The following is a 20,277-nucleotide window of genomic DNA, read 5'->3' as shown; positions in this document are numbered from 1 at the left end:
AAGGAGAGCACCTAAAACTTAAAGACACAGAGCAGACTGTGGCAGTGACTGCTTTGAAAGCCTGAAGCTACAGCTGTGTGATGATGACAAACAGTTAAGTATGGCTTAAAGAACGGACTGATGTTTTCTGCCTTTTCTGGAATATGTGGATGCTTCCGGGGAGCTGTAGAGGTGTTGTTTACCATTTCTCAATCTGTGGGTTTAGAAGCCAGTGGAACCTAGACAGACTTTCAAAAGGTGAGATACAAAACCGTAGCCCTCGGCGCAGCAAAAATATTGATTCAGTCGACAAGTTTCAAATCCCAAATCCCTCTGATTCCATGAAAATGCAAAGTTTTAATTAGAGTTCCTTTTGCCACAAGGTTCTCTGTCTCTGCCTCGCTGTGCTTTGACTCGCTGCCAGGATCCGCTGTCTGCCGTCTCAGCTCTAAGTCAAGAACAAAGTCACTGACATAAGAGTCATTTGGGTCGTGACACTGTGCGGTGCAGGAGTATTTGGGGATTCACACATTTTTTGTTGTTGTTTTGGCTCCATACTCCACTGCACTGGATTTGAAACGGTAGCTGAGGTTGAAGTGCTCGCTCTCGGCTTTAAACGAAAGGCATTTTCAGCGAGAAAGGGACTGTATCACTGTTTTTTTGGATGGTGCAAAAAGACACTAGTATAAGGATTCCTGCATCCTCAAACATGTAAACCACAGTGTGTCAAGAACAGAGCATTTCCAAACTGTTTCCTTTATACATTTGGAGATCATACTCTTGAAGGACCACTTCACGGATGTTACACATGAAGTTCAGCTTCTAAAAAAAGGCACACAGACTTCTCCACCTTCTTGTCAGCCCATTAGCACTTATCCATTTCCGGTTCCAAATGCGTCTTTATTGCTAAAAGCAAACAAGCTCTGAGGCTCCACTCAGAGTTAAAAACCGGACATATTCTTTCAACACTTCCTCACAGGTGTTAAACTCATGTGACAAAGAATGTTTTCACACGACTCTTTCTACATTTACTGCTTCCATAGTAAGTAACTTAATTAACTGATTATCAGCTAGTGTGATCACCTTGCTGAGGTTTGCTGGTCTGGAGCATTTAGGTTTGTGTTAACACACCACCATGATCTTCCAAAGAGTTCACCCCAAGGTCAGACCATACGATGCTCAGAAAAACTGCAACTAGCCATGGGTGCATCTCAGTCTACAGGTCTCAGTTAGCATGTTGAATGTTAATGTTTGTGACAGCACAATTAGAAAAAGCTGAACAAGTTTGGCTCATCAGTTTGACAGCTAAAGCTTGGCCATAATTGGGTCATGTAACAGGACAATAAACTCAACCACAGCAGCAAATCTACAACAGAATGGCTGAAAAATAGTATAGAATCACTGTGCTGCAATGGGCCAAAGTTCAAACCTCAACCTCGATTGAAATGCTGTGCATAATCAAACCCCTGCGAACCTCAATGAAGTGAAGCAACATTGTAAAGAAGAGTGGACGAAAATTCCTCCACAACCACGTGAGAGACTCATCAAATCATACAGAAAACAATCACTTCTAGTTATTGCTGCTAAAGGTGGTTCAACAAGCTACCGAATCATTGGGTATACTTATCTTGGGTATACTTATCTTCCACAGTCAAGCCTTAGCATGTTGCAGCGAACAAATGTTGTAGCAGAGCAGCAGGTTGGAGGGTTGTTACTTCATCAATTAGCAAGCAGGCTAATACCCTGGAGAATGAAGTGTAACGTGCTATTAACTTGTATTGTTGAAAGAAAATGATCTGGTATTTTTAAGAGATTAAAACTCAGGATATCTTGCTTTCTGCCTCGCAGGTTTTGACCTTTTTTTAAAATCCTTGTTATCAAAGATAAACTGTTGTAGGAGCGATATCTGGACCTTGAAATTGTTTACACTGATTAGCCTGAGGCTTTGTGCTTTCAAACAGTGTATAGTTCCCCACACAGTTTAGCGCAGATTCAATTGGATAACATCCAGAATGAGATATCAAACCATCTCCTTTTTTTTTTGCCTTGAAAAACCAAATGGTTCATGCGTGTAAATTCATCTTTCTATGAAACATATAACATATAGGTAGGCGGCGGCTTACATCTCCTGCGTTCAGCTTGCATTTACTTTGTGGTTTGTCAGGATGCAGGAAGTCGAACGAAGCCTCCTGCAGCTCACTTATTTTTTTATTTTTAAATTGGAGGTGCCAGACTACACCACTCAGCTGCCTCTGAGTGCTTACACCTTCCCATTATTGTCTGATCTCCCTTTTTTACTTACAGGCTAGTGAACACGCAGATGAGAGCATACCTAAGTAGAAAAGTTCATTCACTCTCACTCTTCCATCACTGATTACTTCTGGCAAGGTCCGACCTCCAGCTGTCAGCGCTGATCCTGCAGTGGATGCTCCGTTTGCTCAACCCCAGGATCACTTAAGGCCACAGCTCCATTCAGAGAGACCCACTGGGAGCGTCTCTTTACTGCACTACCTTCATTTTTGTATTACTTTCAAATGGAAGCAGGCCTCGCTGCTTGTACCCAACTGAGCTGAGATCTCTGCGTGTTTTTAAGAGCAGTGTGTTGAACGCTCTGAGAGAGAGCATTTTACCTCCGAGCTGAAAACCCTTAATTTAATTCCCGACGTGATTCTGTTTAGTGCTGCGAGGTATAAAATAAGAGGCACCCAGTGGACGAAGTGGCCAGAGCATCAGTGCGTCGATGCTTAACGCGTACTCGGGCTTCAGTGCAGAGCTGAACGTGTGCGCCGACCTCTGCACCTGTGTGATATTCACATTTGGCACATGATACAGGAGGTAGATGCAAGGCCTGAGGGCGAATATGGCCGAGAAGAACTGTTTTGTTTTGCCCTCTCTGCCAATTAAATGCTCAGGTTTGCGAAGAGTTTACTGTATTCTAAGTGGAGATGAAGCCACAAATCTACTGTTACATTTCCAGCTATTTTGGAGCACTATAAATCTCATTTTGCTCAATTATTTAAAATCTTTCAAACTTTCATCCCATTAACTATATATATGCAGAAGAAACTTTATAAGGCAAGAATTGATTTGTTTTGGAGGAGATTTGGTGGATTCACGCTAATAATCGAGATAATTCCACCCTCCTCTGAGGATTGTGCGCATTGAGGAATTGTGGATTAGGACTTATCTGTGTGCTGGAAACCATCCAACTGGCTCTGAAGGAATTCATTGACCTTGGAGTAAAAGTTTGGTACAGCTTTATAGTTTCCCGGGGAGGAAGCTGACCTCCAGCCTCGACTCTGCAGGCGTCCGGCCTGAAGACACACGAGCAAGACAATGAATCCCTTCCAGCTCCACTGATCCCGCACCCAATCTGACCCTAACCTCTGAACGTGTCTTAGAGAACAAGTCAGCGAACCAAATTTGCTAACAGTGGTTTTGTCCTTGCTGTGTGTGTGTGTGTGTGTGTGTGCTGTGTGTCTGCCTGTGTGTTTCACTGCCTTAGCAGAATCCCTGTTCAGCGGTCTGGGGCTGGGGGCGGTGGTGGGCCTCGGCCTGGGAGCGCTGCTGCTGCTCCTCGTGCTGGTGGACGTCAGCTGCTTCTTCCTGCGTCACTGCGGCCTGCTCATGTGCATCACACGCACCCTGTGCAGCAAGAAAACAGCCACCAGCGGCAAGGGCAAAGAAATCGAGGAGGGGAAGGCCGCCTATCTGTGAGTATGCCCTTTGGTTTTCTTTGCGTTGTTCTTTTTTGAAACCTTTGACTACTTCAATCCAAGCGTTTGATTTTGTGTAGTGACAGTATCAATTTTGGCAGCTGATGCCTGAAGAGGGAACATCTGCTGTGGGTGTATCTTTATGGCTGAGGGTTATGCTTCTTCTTCTTCTTCTCGCTGTATAATTTTTGCGCAGTAATGAATTGAAAGCCCTGAATGGGTGAATACAAGTCAATACAAAGATTTTGAGAAATTGGTATGAAAACGTCAAACAGAGAACAAAAAAAAGCCTTCGCATTTCTCAGAAATGAATAATAAGGCCTGCAAAAAAGGAGGAAAAAAACAGTTTTTTTCAAGGATCTCGTCCCCGAGTGACTCGCTGAGCAATAACATTAGCTGTTCATGCCATGTTCATTCCTCTTATGTATACGTATATATATATTTAGTCTGAATGAGAAAAGGAGATTTCTTTTTACCATTTACTGTAGGTACACCTACAACAGCCGCCCAGCCACCCTTTCAACCACAGTATGTCTTTGATTATGTCTTATTCACTTACATCAGTGCCTTTTACATGATGTGCAGCAAGTTCTTTTAAGTATCCCATTTGCATGCGTTATGTGAGCGTGCATTCGTTACATGCATGTACAACTGTGTACATTTTGTGTTGTCACGCTTTGTTTTCAGCCTTGTGTGTGTGTGTGTGTGTGTGTGTGTGTGTGCGTGTACCTGCCTTTATTTCATGCTATATGCATGCTAATAGTCCATGAGTGTCGCCACAAGCGTCTCTGAAAACCACTTTCTTTGTTTTGTTTCCCCCTCATCAGACAGCATGCAATTTAGAAGCCCACCCCCGTGAAATTCATGGTACAACTGATTTTTTTTTTTAAATGTAGTCCCACTGTTTTATACATCGCGGTGTCTGTGAGATAGCACAAACAGAGTCTTAGTCACTGGCCACAGCCGTGCCTGTCAGTGTGCCAGCACAGTGTCTGTTATGGAGAGAGAGGGCACATGTTAGGAGGAGGTGGTGGAGGTGGAGGAGGGGTTTGAGTTCTGCTGAGTCACTAATCTGGCGACACTGGAGGGCTGACTGCCTGCCTGCCCAGACAGCACACAGAATCTCGAGCAGCAACTCACACAAGACTTTACACTCTGTCTGATGTGTGCATGTGACTAGTGTCGCAGTCACATTCAGTACAGCAGGATGATACAAAATAGTCCTAAGACGTAAAGGTAGTATAAGTCCCGGTGACGATATACAGGTACATAGTGACTGATTGTTAAAATAGAGCAGCAATAGCAACACTGGCTTTATGTTGTCAAAGGCATACTACAGCAGTGTAGTGTCTCACTTTCATGAGGTGGAGTTAGTAACAAGAGAAAAATCCAACACGATAGAAAGAGCAGTCAGAAATTCTTTGTGTCTGCTTTTGAATTTACTTCAGAAAAGTCAATGTCAGTGGTTTCATGCAACTGTGTTAATTAACTGCTAAGAAATATTTCAGGTCACTTCATTCACATCATTTGCATTATTGCAATGAATGAAATACTATCTTGCTTTTCAGGTTAACTCGATGGCTTTTTCATTAAAATAACACAAATGACTCGATTAAACTTAAAAACACTGATCTTTTAAGTAAATCCACCTACAGAGGAGTCTTTAAAACCAACACAATTGAGATTTCAATTTTGAGTAAAAGATGAATCCTAAATTTCCAATTTTTTAGGCATCAGTGGTCACAGAAATCTAAAGGTTAGATTGTTATCAATGTAATTACAAGCTTGTATGTGTTAATCAAGCTCAGAGCTTAAACCATAGTGTTTATAGTAATAGTGTAAAGTATTGTATTAAATAGAATTATTATGTCCAGTCACCACAGAATCTTTTGGTTTCCTCTTCAGACACATGCAGTTAAATGTGACTTGGATTCAGGGCATTCCCTTTTAATTGTTGAGTTTTATCATTTGAATTAGTCCTCCTGTGGAAAACTACCCCACAGATTGTTTCTGCAACCTGTTATTTTTACATCTATTTCAGTTTTTCAGTATGAGACCTGCAGTCATCGTGTGAATGTGAAAAACCCAAAAAGTACTTGTAGTTTTTTATGGTGACATCAAACAGCAATTGAAAGCGAGGCTTAAAAATAGTCACACATGAGGCTCGAACTCCAAAACACTGGAGGTATTTTGAAATGAAATCGCTCCCCGTGTGGTGCCAGGGACATTAACATGGGTCTTTTCAAAAAGTTGGCACAAACAAACTTAGTTGGAGGACTTCTTGTTATCACAAATAGCTCCAAATTACCGGCAACATTTTCGGATTTCACAGGAAATGACACCCACAAACATGGATCAACACTAACATGTATATGAAATGCTGCAGTTCATAAAAATCTAGTAGAAGCAAGCAGAGAAGTCAGAATCGCTAAAAGGCAAGTGGTTGAAAGTGGTTGGTCATATAAACCAAGCTACTAATTCTAAACATGGACCAATCTATGATCACATTGTTATTAACTTTATTCAAAACTGACAGGGCGAATCAACAGCAAGCTTAAAATCATGCCAAAAGAACACATTTCGAATGACGGTAGTGTTGATGAAGGAGGTACTTGAGTCCATCTGACAGTACCTCAGGGATTCTACAATACTTGTTAGAAACTTTCTGGTTGTATGAGCACTTTTGATTGTTGTCCTGTTGCAGTCGGCGTCTCTGTAGAGAGATTGGTTTCATAACTGGCAGTAAAGATGGCCATAACTCCTTTGAACTAGTGCAGTGAGAATGGAGTAAATGCCGTGGTCTGCTTTACAATGAGTCATGCCACTGAGCTGGAGACTAATAAGATAACACTTGAAATAATACAAAGCTCAGACACTCCAACTGAGTTTCCAAGATGTCAATAGTGCAAGTCTGAAGGTGCTGAGGGGTAATAAGTTGTAAAGACTAGCGAAGCGTGAGCAACAGTGTCAATAATAACATCAATGGAGAGCATCTACAGTGATAAATAGCATGGGGTGAACTTCAAATTAGGAAGGTGATGAGTGGCACAGATCAGAGTGTGTGCTGGGTGTCTGTTCTGAGGATGTTAGCTGAGGAGTGTGTGGGCTGGTTTGGAACCAAGAAGAAAATCTGGAGGGTATCGTCAGTGCACTTCTGACACAGTGGAATTTTTTTTTTTTAAATATTCGGGGTTATAGAGACAGTTTTCCAACCTCAATGTGGTGCTGAAGGTTAGTAGAGCGACCACGCACCCAGCAGTGCAGGGTTATTTTGAAGTTGGAGCTAGGCTAGTGGACAAATGCACGACAGAGAGTATGTGGGTGTCTTTCTGTTATGAATCTGTTGAACACACTGGGCTGCATAGCTGCTTCAGGGAAAGTTGAAAGACTCAAGTAATACTGTTGACTTCAAAAGTCCTCGCTTCCAGTTTTTGAGTCTTAAGTTCTTGACAGTGTGCTGAGATATCAATGGGACCCATGTAGAGATAGAGGAGAACTGATACACCTAATGGACCTCTAGTCTGTAGCATAAAGTTAAATGTGACTCCAGCTATACTGTTTAACCCCTTACGACCTTAAAAAGTCACTATTCAGGCAAAAGACAGAGAAAGTAAATACATGTTTATGCAGGGAAACTTGAAATGATTCATATTCTTTATACCTGCATTTAATTTGGATTCTATGTTCATTTTTTTCTTTGTGGAAGGTTTTTTTTCTCTAATATTCGTTGCTTGTCATAGTTGTGCTGCCAGCTCCAGTCCCATCCTGTCAGTCAGTGAACCAGAAATAGATTTGTGCCCCTGTCGGGCTCTCCAGTAACCTCCTGGCAAGAAACCCAGAAAAACAGTTTGGTATTGACTTTTAATACAAAACAACAGCTGCTGATAATCTTTTACCCAGAGACAAAAAGTCAGTGTTGAGTAAAGCTGATGTTATGTCACAGTGACATTTTAACCGTCTGGTGAAGTCTGCTGTTTATTCAGGCTTAGGAAGTTTGAGTAGAGGCTCAGTGATAGATCTGGCTTGAAGTCGATAGACTTTTGAAAGTGTTTATATATACCTGATGACTCACGGCAGGAAATATAAAACAGAATGGAAGATTACAGTTAAGGCCACGGCAGCCTGGGGATGGAGCAAGAAAGAATTTCTACAGAAGTGTCAGTCACTAAAGAAAAATCTGTTTGAGATGCCAGTCAGCCGTGTTGTTCATGACGACTTCCTGTCCACTAACAACATGGAGTACTAAACCAATGGCGTAGAAAGAAGGTCAAAGTATTTTATATGGCCCTGTTGACGTCACCCGAATCCCAAATGAAGTCTGAACACACTTTGTTCCTGCTAGTGTCCTATAATTGAAGCGGGTAGATAAAAACCTAAAGTTAAGGAGTGAGCAATTACTGGGACTGTTTTAATGCTATGCTAGTTCGCCCCCTCCCATACTTACAATGTGATCAGCAATGCAGTGAAAAACTTGTGGCTTGACGATATCTTAAATTTTTCCAGCTGGACACTGGCAGTCCAAGAAAAGACAACATGTTAAGTAGCAACCTTGAACCCCACATACTGTGCATGTGCACACGTACTCTTAAGAAAAAAAAAAGTTTATTATTTTTGTTTGAATTTAACAAAAACAGGGGGGCTAAAGGACCTAAACGAAATAGCCAGCTGAACTTTGAAATCTAAATGCAAAGAGATGCAAAAAAAAAAAAGTCAAGCATCAGGGGACTAGCTTACCCAGCATCGGCTCAGAGGTACGCATGTTAGCCTGGAAATTTGTCAGACATGGTAATGGTTCCACAGTGCTTAGCATCGACCATACAAAGCCTAAAATCTTAAGGACATGACAAAATTATCAAAATAAAAAGGGAAAATTCACTGAAAAATCACCAAAAATAGCCTCTGAGTTCTAAAGCTATGACTTTGGTGACACCTTAAGTCATTAATAATATATAATATAGCAAAACAAGAGGAACAAATGAAAGTATAACTATATTTTGCATATGTAAATTTAACTTTAAGGTTTAGCTGAAGGATACTGCATTAGAGAAAATGAAGTTAAAGATAAAGTGAATTAATCAAAGAAGAATTATTGTTACTACGTTTGCTGTCATTCAAGAATACACTGGGAGTCCTGGTCTAATTAGTGCTTTACCATGTTTTTCTATAATGTATTGTTCAGTGCAAGCACATTCATTTTTCTCCCTTTATTTTCCTGTTTCAATAAAATTAAACATCATTACAGGGATCTGGAGCCTCTTGATTCTCCAAACTTTTTTGAAAGACAAGACAGTCTGTGCTATTGACATGTAGAGAGCACATAAATTTCAAATTCTGGAGCAGCAGACTGAGGTGGATGACATTTAATTAAGTGTGAGCTCACAGTACTCTCTTAACTCCAGAGCAAACAGAAATCTGCTTGTCTCGAGAAGCTAAAAGGCTTTGGCTGGAGCATACCTGACTGTGTAAAAATGAGAAAAAGGACATATATCTGTCTGGTCTTCCGTTTCCCCACATTCTTATTCCACAGTCGTGTAAACAAGCTCATTTCTACAACAGGTCAGGGAACAAGGCGTCTGATCCACATGTAAACAGCCAAATTGTCCATCAGCAGCTCCGTCAAAGTGCCTTTGACAAAGACTTCCACTTCTACATTCGCAGTAAGATCCTGGATGCCAGCTCTGATAAAAAAAAAAATGTTTGCTGGAAAAAAATATATACGTGTATAGATTTGGATAAGGGTGTAAACAAACTCTCCAGGCACATACTGCAGCTAAGACTGCAAGCCACCTAATTTATCACAGTGACAAAGCTAAGATTGTAGCCTGCCTTCATGGCCTGCCATAGATGGCCATGTGCTTAATTAATGTCTGCAGAGGAAAGAACAAGTCGCTCCTGCTGCGCTTTGGTGTCACTTAGAAGCTTACAGATTACAAATACGCATCTGCATACGCACTCTGATATCACGCCAGCACACCATGAGGTTCACGCAGCTGCTGGCTCTCGCAGCATAATCAGAGGTTTGTCAAGACTCAGTAGCATTGCTGTTTGCCTTGTGTGCCAAACAATGTTTTGAATTGAACTTCTGACGGTGTGTGCATATTTTTACACAAACAAGCAGTATACAGACATGAGATGTTCACAGTGATGAAAAATGACTCCACTGCTGTATTTCTTTTGGCATTTGGGGAAAAACTATCCACACGATTTTTGCTTTTAACTGTGGCCACAATGTTAAATACCGCACAAGCAAAGATATCCTCGACATTCTTGTGCCAACACAGATCTGTTTCACAGTGCTGTTGTAATAGAGGAAAATGTAACCCAACCAAGGAAAATCCTGAACCATCCAGTTCAATGGACACTGCAGTGGAGAGGTGAAGAAGAGAGGGAAAGGCAGGGTGGAGATGAGTGTCAGGGTAGGTTTACAAGATGGTAGTGAGACTTTGAGGCTGTATGGTTTGGAAATGTAGGCAGGAAGCTGAGTTGTAGGTAGCAGAGCTGAATATTTTCATTGGGAGTGACCAGCATGGACAAGATTAGAATGGAGTCAGAGGGACAGCTCAGATTAAGCAGTTTGGAGACAAAGGCTGAGATGGTTTGGACATGTGCAGAGGAGGGAAGATGAAGCTCCCAGCCAGGAGGAAAAGAGGAAGATCTCAGAGAAGATTCATGGATACAGGGAAGGAGGACATGCAGAGGATTGGTGTGACAGAGGAGGGTGCTGAGGATAGAGTGAGATGGAGGCAGATGATCTGCTGTGGTGACTCTTAAAGGCAGCAGCCAAAAGCCAGCCGGCCCCCCCCCCCCAAAAAAATAAATTAAAGGAGCCCTTATGAGCAAGCACTTGGCAACAGTGGGAAGGAAAAACTCCCTTTTAACAGGAAGAAACCTCCAGAAGAACCAGGGTCGGGGAGAGTCACCCATCTGCTGCGACCAGTTGGGGCCACGGCAGATGTTTATCTGTCATTTTTATAATTTGAATCAACATATAACATGCAAAATATTGCTTTCTCATCACACAGAGCCCCGTCATTATTAACGCCAACCTCAAGTAGTTCTAGCAGTTCTAGTAGTTTTATGTTTTTCATTGCACTTTTTTTGACCATTTGAATAACTAAAAGGGTAAAACTATGTTAAGCAGATTATCAAATTGCAGAGAAGGCAAAGAGCATGCCGTATGCCAACTGCAGACGCTTTAACAGTTACAGTTGCCTCAGCCATCGCCAATATTTTTTTGATAGAATTTCTTCCTTTTTTTTCTTTTTTTTCTTCCAAACTGTACTGATACTTTGCTTCAGTTAAATGGATTCGGGATTGTTTTGATTTTGCCTCCTCACTGAAGAAACGGGAAACGTCACACAGCAAGAGCCTTCACAGAACTTGAGGAAACCTCCCCATCTGAATATAAGTCCAATCTAGGTTTGCATGGAGCTAATGAGACATGAAATTGGCTTCACTGTGCAGGAACTTTAACATCCACCAATCAACCAAAGGGGGAACCCCCCTCTGGCCAGTTGCAATATTTGGGCTTATTAGGTACAGTATCATGCAGGGTTACTGTTTTACATTCATGATCTCGCTCACTGAAGAACTCTCCCGGAGCTTGGTAAAACGTCCAGCATGGCAATTTGAGGGTGATTTTGTGTTGATGTAGAGTGCCTTTTAAAATTGACAATTTAGTCGAGGAAATTCAGCGTTTACACAGTAAAAACATCCAGTAATGGGAATAATAAAAGTGTCCACTGATGCACCAGATGAGATATCTCAGACCTTTGAAGAAAGAAACAATGCAAAAAAGATAATTATTTAGGTAAATGAATACATTTCCATGCCAGCAGGGATGACTGATTCATATGCAATGTTTTATTAAATGTCAATAGCTGTATAAGAACTGCATTAGTAAAACAACAAGCTGTTTCGGTCAACCCCTGCTAGCTGCAGGTTCGTATTTATTTAGAGAGTCGTGTCAGCCTCGTCATTGTACTCTCAGCAGAGACAATTAAGTATTCCTTCAAAGGAGAAGTTCTGCTCCAAGAATAATGTATGAGTCATCCGGGAAATGTTTATCTTGTGCATATATCTACCATTAGCATTAATAAAAAAGATTTTTAAAAAGCCCTAAAAAAGTTCAAATGATTGTTTTGTTTTATAGTCAAAAGACGATATAGAGCCCAGCTTTTCATTTAGAACCTTCATTTGACAGATGGTTTATGTCTCTGAGTCATGACAGACTAGCAGCGGCAAAATAAAAAGTGGAACCGCTTCATGAACTCGGGAAAATGAGAATCTTTAAGGTCAAGTGTTATTAATACTGGCCTGGTACAGGTCTAGAATTCCTTTCTTTGTTTGTGACTTAACCCCTCCTTCTTTTTTCTCTCAGTGTCTTGATAGAATTGGAGAAATGCGCATTGAATGAAGCGCATATTAGGAGCAAGAGGCCTCTGTCAATGTGAATCAATGTAAAAGCCAAAGTTCCTTATTGATCTCCTTATTAAACTTGTCTTACTTCTAAGAGACGCAGGGTAAAAGAAAGGGCTGTGTAGCAGGAAGAGATGCAACTCAGTGCCACGTTCACTTTGCATTTTCTGTAATTGTCATCTGTTTTCTCGTTCCTTCTTTTATTTTTGTTTATTTGCCTTATTTTGTTCTCTCTCTTTTTTTATTTTGGTTGTTTGGTGTGGGCGCAAGCTACCACTGAGAGTAAAATTGCATTTAGACATCCCTTGCTGAAATTTCAGAGCAGGGTTTTTATTCCCCAAAATGAAATGACAAAAGACAGACGCCTGTTTGATTTTACATGGGTAGCCCCCCTGTGGTTCGTATTCTTTCGGTGAATGTGTCCCTGTTGGTTTGTCAATAAGTGGTTTTTGGTTAGGCTATAGTGTTTTAGTGGCTAGGATGAGGAGATTTGACACTGCTGATAGATATTTCTTTGAAATTTCTGTCCTGCTGGCATATGAACACATCAAAGGATACTAATTCGATTGACAGAGTGCACATAATGGCAAGAAGCCACCTGTAATGGCACAGAAGGGGGAATAATATAGCTTTTTTCTAATAGCTACTCCCTAGTTATGGGTCATTTTGCATGTTTGAATTTGTGCAAGTCAAATTAAAATAGAAATGTGGGTCATTACAACAAAAGATATTAGAAATTGCTACTATTTAGGTCTCATTATGTGGCAGCATTACTTTATTCTGACCCACTGCCTGTATTAACCGCACTTGGATAAAGCCAGATCAGCCAAATGCAGATGAAAGCTCTCATATATCATATTGCTTGAAGCACGAGCTGGTTGGATTTTCATCATACTGATGCATATTAGCATAAAGATAAAGCTGTGATGTCCTTCTGCTGCATTACTCAAAACAAAACTCGTGGAAGATTAGATGAACAAGCGTGCCTGAAACAGGGCTGTGAGTCAGTCAAATAGCCCGTGCCTATTTCCTTTTCTGTCCTTCTCAAAATGAGTCAGACTTGCAACAAATCGGAGATGTGCCAGCTCTGAAGTTATTGCAGTCCAAAAAAGTTCATTCTGTTCATCTGGATGTAGCGTTTTCAGCGGGAGAAATATTTCCTTGCTCATCCAAGTGACTTCTTCAGTCTCAGCTGAATGCAAGTTTCCCCAGCCTGCATAGCACGGAGTCTGGGACCAGTTGCAAGCAGTTATGACAACCAACTTTTAGGTTGAGCGTGCAGCACCCTCAAGCTCTGGTGACTCATTTTTAAGCTGCAGATTTGCACTGGTCTTGGTAGAATGGTGGTTATTAATGAAATGAACTAGCTGTATCTTTGTTTATAAATTTATCAATTTTTTAATGAAGTTTGTCTCCTTCAGTCTTGCATAAGAGAGTATAACACCTTTGTGCAGTGGAAAACTGATAGCAGCAGACTGACTCGGTCTTATTGTTGTTTTATCCCTGTCTTAATGCACCAGTGTCGATGTAAAGATGGCAGACTAAGTGGTCTCAGTGTTGGTTTCAGTTTCGAGAGTATTGAGCTTTATAACTATTGTTTGCCAATATTGCTAAATGCCTGTAATGAAGAGGCTGGTTTTGCTTATTACGAGAGTATAAATACAGTTTGAATATATTAGTGTGGATGTATAGTAAATGACTGAATTTTGATAGATGTATATATCTTGAGCCATAAATGCTGGTGTGTTTTATTTTTTCAGTTATGTGTGTGTGGTGAGAAGCTGTGTGTGAGACGATGAGAGGTTTCAGTTTTTCTTTTTCTTTTTCTTTTGACTTGCTCTTTCTGATTATGGAAGGCATGTCCAAGATACTCGTATGAAAGCGTATTTTGAGTGATTTTAACCGTGTGAATGCTGTCAGTATTTGATTTGAATGTCTCTGCATGATTTGTCTGAGTGAGTGAAAAAGGGAGAAGTTTGAGAGAAAAGGCAGTGTGTGTGAGACGAGTCATGGCGTCTGAAAGAGGTTAGAACATTTAAAAGTGTGTATGAAATATATTTCTTTTGTGATGTAAAGTAGGATGTTTTAAAGTTTGAAAGTGCTTTTAATTCAAGAAATGCATGAGTGATGGTATGAGAGGTTGAGTTTATTTTTATGTTTGAAAGAGCTCTATTTAAAAGTGTGTATGAAAGGAAGGTGTATTGTTTTTAGACCAAGACTTAGTAAAACTAAAGAGGGTTTGTAGACTGTAAATATGAAAAAACAAGTGTTTGATTAATCTGTAGAAACAGGAAAGAGAAATAGGAAATACTGTGCTGCTGTGTGTGTGACAGGAAGGTGTGTGTGTGACTGATGATGTCAGGGGAGCACCCAGAGAAATGGACAGAGTTAAATTCTAAGAAGATGAAGCAAATCGAGGTTTTAAGATAAAAAAATGAATATAATACTAATTGTATGCTTTAGTGTGCCAATACAGGTGGACTTCTCTCAACATTGAACTTTGAGTAACCGGCAAGAAAGTATAGAGGAACAATTGGGAAAAACAGGCCATTTTTTGGCTGAAATTCTACAGCTTCACCTGTCACTTTGTCCCTAAACTGAGAAGAAGTTCAAAGGACAGTCAATCGCCTGATGACATGGTAAACGTTCTCGGTAAATTGTCTGTCCACATTTACTCGTTCCCGCCTTAGTCCAGTCATTCACATTCACTCACATGCATTCACACATGATATTTTTTGCTGATCTGCAGCCTTCTGCGCACGTCATCAGATGCTCCACATCAGCAAAATGAGCTCAATCATTTGTTTTATTTCGTTTTCCTTTTTAGGAAAATAGTTCTCTATACTTTTGACTGGATTGACTCGCTGCAATCCTTACTTGGTGATGACAAGTTGAGTTCCATCATTAGTTGCAAGTGGATGCTGACATATGTGAATATGATTGCTACATCTCCATTTACGCTGGCCTAAAGACTGGTCACTGAGAAGCTGGCAACCACCAGGCCGCTATAGACGAGTATGTATTCCATGAGCGGTTGGGAAATGGTTTAAGGAGTTTACTGAGCCATGAGCAATGGTTTTGTTCACCAACAGGTTGCAAGGAAAATGACAACTTGGCTGCAAACACTAGCAAACTATTTGCCAAGTGGTAGCAAGATGTGAAAGTAAAACCAGAGAGCTTTTGCTTTCAAAGTAAAAGTTGCACCTTCTGAAATATGTTGGATATGTTGCAATTTCTGCTTTACTGGAGAACGTTTTCCACTTCTAGTTTGTGTCACACCTTTTCAAGTTTGATAACAGCTCTGAGATTAAAATGCAAAGTGCGAATGACAGTGGCAATCTACTTGGGGCCAAAGAAATTGCACTGAAGTTTTTGGTGCAGCAAACTCTTTGCAGCCAGTTTTGTCCAAGGCGCATCAGCCAGCAACCTCCTGTGGTCATTCTGGTAATACATATTATTTACTTGGGACTGTTTGCCAGATGGTCAATGATCGGGCTGTAGACCTGTGTGACTCTGGTGTTATAGGGTTCATCTTAGGCCTAGCCAAAGACACATTTCCTGCTGTATATGCAATATGGGGTTGAGGCTTACATGTGGTGTTTTTTGGAGGGGAATGTCAGTCAGAAAAAGTTTTACTGTTAGGGAGGGGAAACCTAAAGAAATTGACTTGTTACAAACAGTGTAAGATAATAGGATTTTTAATAATAACGTAAAAGAAAAGTTGGGTTCTAAATAAGGATAACAGGATGATTATGCTGAATAAAATTAATTTCAATCAGTGGCATTCTTTTAAAGTATTCTTTCAGGACCAAAGCAAATCGATCAATCTACATTGCTATTCCTGAACATACATAGTATGGCTTCACAGAACTATCACAGACTGCTGAAACCAACAAATACTTTAGCATCTATGTACCATATGTGTGCACTGATTTCTTTAAAAACATAAGTGGATGCCATTCGTCCTTGGTGAACAGATGGAGAAAGCCCAGTAAAAAGCCTGCTAAGTCATGTTCCTTATAATTATTCATGCCTTATCTCCATCCTCATCAGACATCTAGAGTACTGAAAACAAACACAAGCTGACAAATTGATCAGCTCTCCAACCATCCAGACCAAACACAGGCAAAATAGGAATAATTTGGCTTTCTCTAACCCCTTGTGAAGCCCTGTGGAGGCTGTTATATTTAATATCCCTGCTGCCTTTTCTCTTCAATTAAATTCAGCTTTATTAATCCCAAAGGAGGCAATTCATTCACACACCGAAAGGTCTATAAGGTGGAGTTCAGTGCTGTTAGGCACACATTTTTTGAAGAAAACCATTAAGCCTAAACTCTCTTACGGCAGTAATTCAGCTCTGCTTTATGTACAATTTATTGTGCGCCTGTTCACAATAATGGTATGTATGCTTTAAGTTCTTGTAATGACCAAGCTTTGAAGTGCACAAACTGCGTATTTCACTTCCACGTTGTGCATTTCTCTGTCATTTTGCTGCAGGAAGCTACCGCTGAAGGAAGAAAATGGAAGAGAGGTTCTCAAGCCGGATACGATTGAAATCAAAGTGCACAGTGACAACAGCATCCACACAAAGCCCGACGACAGCAAAGCGTAAAAGGGTCGGTCCTCCCGCCACCAAAAGAACATTCGGATCACAAGACCAAAACCCAGAGAAACTACAACACTGGAAAATAGTGGAGTAAAATACCATATCTGTTTATAGCAATGCCCTAGAGAAAGGCATGTGTAAATACAAAAAATAATAGAGAGAAAATAGAAAGAAAGAAAGTGTCAACCTTTTAGACACCCTGAGAGATTAATGTATCATGTTCTTACAAACATGGCATCAGTGGAAAGCTCTTGTTGATCAATGATTGTATATTATTTTCTGCCTTTATTTCTCACACTTCATAAGTATTATTTCTCAGATTCTGTTTTTTTTCTGTTTTACACCCCACATGGGATTTTCATGCAGTTGAAAGGTGTTTCTAGCACTCCCCTCTTTGATGTCTCTCAAAAAAGACAGTCACAAGCGGAGGCATAAGCTGGTACGCTGGTGTGCCTCAAATATCTCAATGCTAATGCTTTTTTTTGTCTTTGTAAGAGCAATGCATGGGCTGACCTTCACTGCAGGATGTCACAGTGATTTAAGCCTGTTTCCATGCCTGAGTGTTACTCTACAACATCCTTTTTATGCCTGTGATAGCCAAGCTAGGTGCCTAGCTTACAGAGGCAAATTCTCAGTCATTGTACTTTAAGCTAGCAGGCTTTGCTAGCACACGGTAAACAAGTCCTTAAAAGCTCTGACGCTTTATTGCCTAAAGAAAACTCTTATGTGATGCATTGGTTCTTAGTTACATTTCTACCTGAAACAAATTTAATTTTTTCCAGAAGACTTTAGACCTAATATTTGGTTTGGTTTGATTTCAGAAGGGCTTTTGTGACTCTTTATAAGTACTCAACAGTATCCAAAAATCACAAGAAGGAAGAATGTGTTGCAGTCTATGAAGTATACAGTACAAAAACCACACATGTGCATTGATGTCACTGTTAGCAAAGCCTTTTAAATTGACGCCGAATATTGTTGGCACTCTTCAGGCGTCTCACTCTCTAACAATGTGCGCATAAGAATGTTTTATTCATCAGCTGCATACACCGTAATGTGTCGTATATTGTTGCCAGAGGTTAGCCGCACTGCAAGTCAATTTACGCTTTGGTATACAATGAGTAATGAAAAAATTATGTTAATGTGTTGAAAGGTGTCCCCGTGAGTGCCCTGACCAGTAATCTTTGCAATCTGTAAAAGCAGAAGTAGCAGCAAGGTACCACTCAAGGCATGGGAACAAAAGAGAAAAGGTATGCTCGAGAGAAATAAATCAACATGTACGTCATGTCTGTTTTAAATGATAAACTTTGGTTTCTTTGATTATTCTTGCCTCAGATTGGACTCTGATGCAGTTTTTCTTTCTTTGGTCTGGTCACTATTCTCTCTGATGTTGTCACGTGTTGTACATAGGTGAAAAAAAAGAGTATTTTACAAAGCTTTTATGTAAATATACCCTAAAGGATGTGTCCTTTTTTCCAAATGCAAAAGGCTTGGCTTTTTCTTTTCTTTTTTTTGTGAACACTCCTTGGATGAAAAGCTGTTGGCTGGTTTTTTTTTTCTTTTCTTCTTCTTTTTTTTTCCTTCCGTTGTGTTTTGGTCCAAAGTTCAGTGATGGTGTAATATTGCTTTTTCCTAGTCATTTGCTTTCCCTTAAGAAAAACCCATGCCCTGAGGCTATTTCACGGCATTTCAATGGAGGCAGTAATTACGGCATTAGTGTGCCTTCTCTTTTTTTTTTTTCTTTTTTAAACCCCCCCTCTTGTGGCCCAAAGTCGCTGTAGCAGTGTAGACCATCAAATGAACTTTTGATCACAGCTTAGCTGCTTTGTGCCACAGAATGTGTCATAAGATTGAATTGTATTGTGATGCTGTGGTTTCTGGGAAACGTAGTCATAGGATTGTGGGTTCTAATCACCGACACTGGACAGGAACGGACGTGCGCAACTACCTAGTACAACTAGATGTCAGGTCAACGCTGTTGAGTGGTTTGATGGCATCACATGAATCATCACATGACTGTGTGTGTGCGCATGTATGTATGCATACATGCATGGGTGCGTGAGTACACTCGTCTACATGAATCAGGTTGCATGTATGTCCGCTGAATGTATCTGCACGTACTGTAAGTTAATCCGTTTGTATGTTTGCGAGGATGTGTTCCCATTTTTACTTCTTTTTTTTTTTCAATTTTCCACAATAAGAGTCTCCAGATTCCAAACCTTACACTACATTAAAGAGTTAAGTGCCGTTCTGGCATTTATTATATTTATTTTTTAATGTTATTACCTATTTATAATAAAGTGCGAATACACTTTCCATCTCCATGGTGCACCATGTGGCAAGCGAAGGTGATGATGACCACATGCCAAGTGTGAATGTCAGAGTGCTCTGAGTGCACGGGGCGTTTCCTTTTTCAATTTTTTTTTTTTAAACCGTGGTGCGAGTTGGCGAGAGCTCTCACGCCGAGTTCCGGGGTGTGCTTTGATAGTTAAAACCTGATTATGTAGCTCTCGACAGTGATTAATTCCCTCGGCTGCAGCACTCCTTCCATGTGTCTGCCAGCCCCCCTCCTGTCCTCCCCACCCGCCCCCTCTCCGCCACTGTTCCTGCCTCTCAGACTCCACTGGTTTTTATCTCAGACTTACGTAGTGCTGGCTTTGTTTTCTCACAGCGAGCCCTTGTACCTGCATATCTCTAAAGGATGGTCCTGCCATGGAGTGGTTCCGCTGCCTGTTACGATCACTGTAAATATGGGAGCACAGTGCCTGGGGGCTATACGATTTGTACATGTTCTTTTGTATTTGAATATGAGTCTAAACCCACCCCCCCACCCCGCCCTTCTTCTCCTCCGGCCCCTCCTCTCCTCCCCTCTCTCGTCCTCCTTTCCTCTCTGTCTCCTCCATCATCCCTCGGCCCTTTTTTCTGTAAAAGGGGGGTTAAAAAAACAGGTGTGTTTGAGCTCAGTGTACAGTATGTGTCCTCTTTGTCCCCATGCTCCCCGTGTCCCTTGGACTGTCCCCGCTGAGTGTGCTTTGTGCAGGAGGTGGGAACTATTGATGTCTCTCTGTACGTACCTGTGGAACACTTGTGACTCCTATCATTGGCCGCTGTAAATAAACATGTCCTGGTAGAAGACAGCGAGACGTTGTCGTTCCTGATCTCACTTTTTTCTTTCTACCGACTTTCCATCTTACATGTAGGTGTCCAAAAAGGCTTTAAAAGCAAACATTTCTATTTATACAGCAGTTTATTCCTTTAGCCCACGAAGCCACAGGTAAGTTTAGCATAAAGACTAAAGAAAAAAAATGAAAAGGTCAGGTTTCAAAGGTTATAAAACCCTACTAGCACCTCCAAAGCTTAAATCGGTACAAAAATTAAATTACACTATTTCCTAGACAAGTGCTGTGGTTCCCTACCTTGACATTTTGCTGTGACAAGACTCCAGGAAAGGATGTAACGTGTTCGTGACATAACATGAATTTAAAATAAAAGTTGTGGGCCAGCCTCTGTGAAACTCATTTTAAACCAGTTTCAAGTGCAACATTATGATACGTTAGCATA

The 20,277-nt window shown here is 40.8% G+C and overlaps 1 protein-coding gene across 3 annotated transcripts in view; it reads left to right on the top strand.

The window, feature by feature from the left end:
* The window catches only part of ncam2 (neural cell adhesion molecule 2), a 372,021-nt gene extending 352,167 nt beyond the window's left edge, over positions 1-19,854 (top strand). Inside the window, exons 16-18 of one of the 3 annotated variants that reach the window (XM_019352139.2) lie at positions 3,485-3,692; positions 4,184-4,223; positions 16,611-19,854. In XM_019352139.2, coding sequence (XP_019207684.1) covers positions 3,485-3,692; positions 4,184-4,223; positions 16,611-16,667 — 305 coding nt within the window. In that variant the 3' untranslated portion in view covers positions 16,668-19,854. The remainder of the gene's footprint in view (positions 1-3,484; positions 3,693-4,183; positions 4,224-16,610) is intronic. The other 2 variants (XM_005460775.4, XM_005460774.4) reach the window with 2 other exon arrangements.
* The last annotated feature ends 423 nt before the right edge of the window (positions 19,855-20,277 follow it).

The sequence above is a fragment of the Oreochromis niloticus genome, linkage group LG23 (assembly GCF_001858045.2).
Source record: "Oreochromis niloticus isolate F11D_XX linkage group LG23, O_niloticus_UMD_NMBU, whole genome shotgun sequence".
NCBI classification, from domain to species: Eukaryota; Metazoa; Chordata; class Actinopteri; order Cichliformes; family Cichlidae; genus Oreochromis; species Oreochromis niloticus.
The sequence above is the reverse complement of the archived record's forward strand: the minus strand, read 5'-3'. Positions and strand labels throughout refer to the sequence as shown.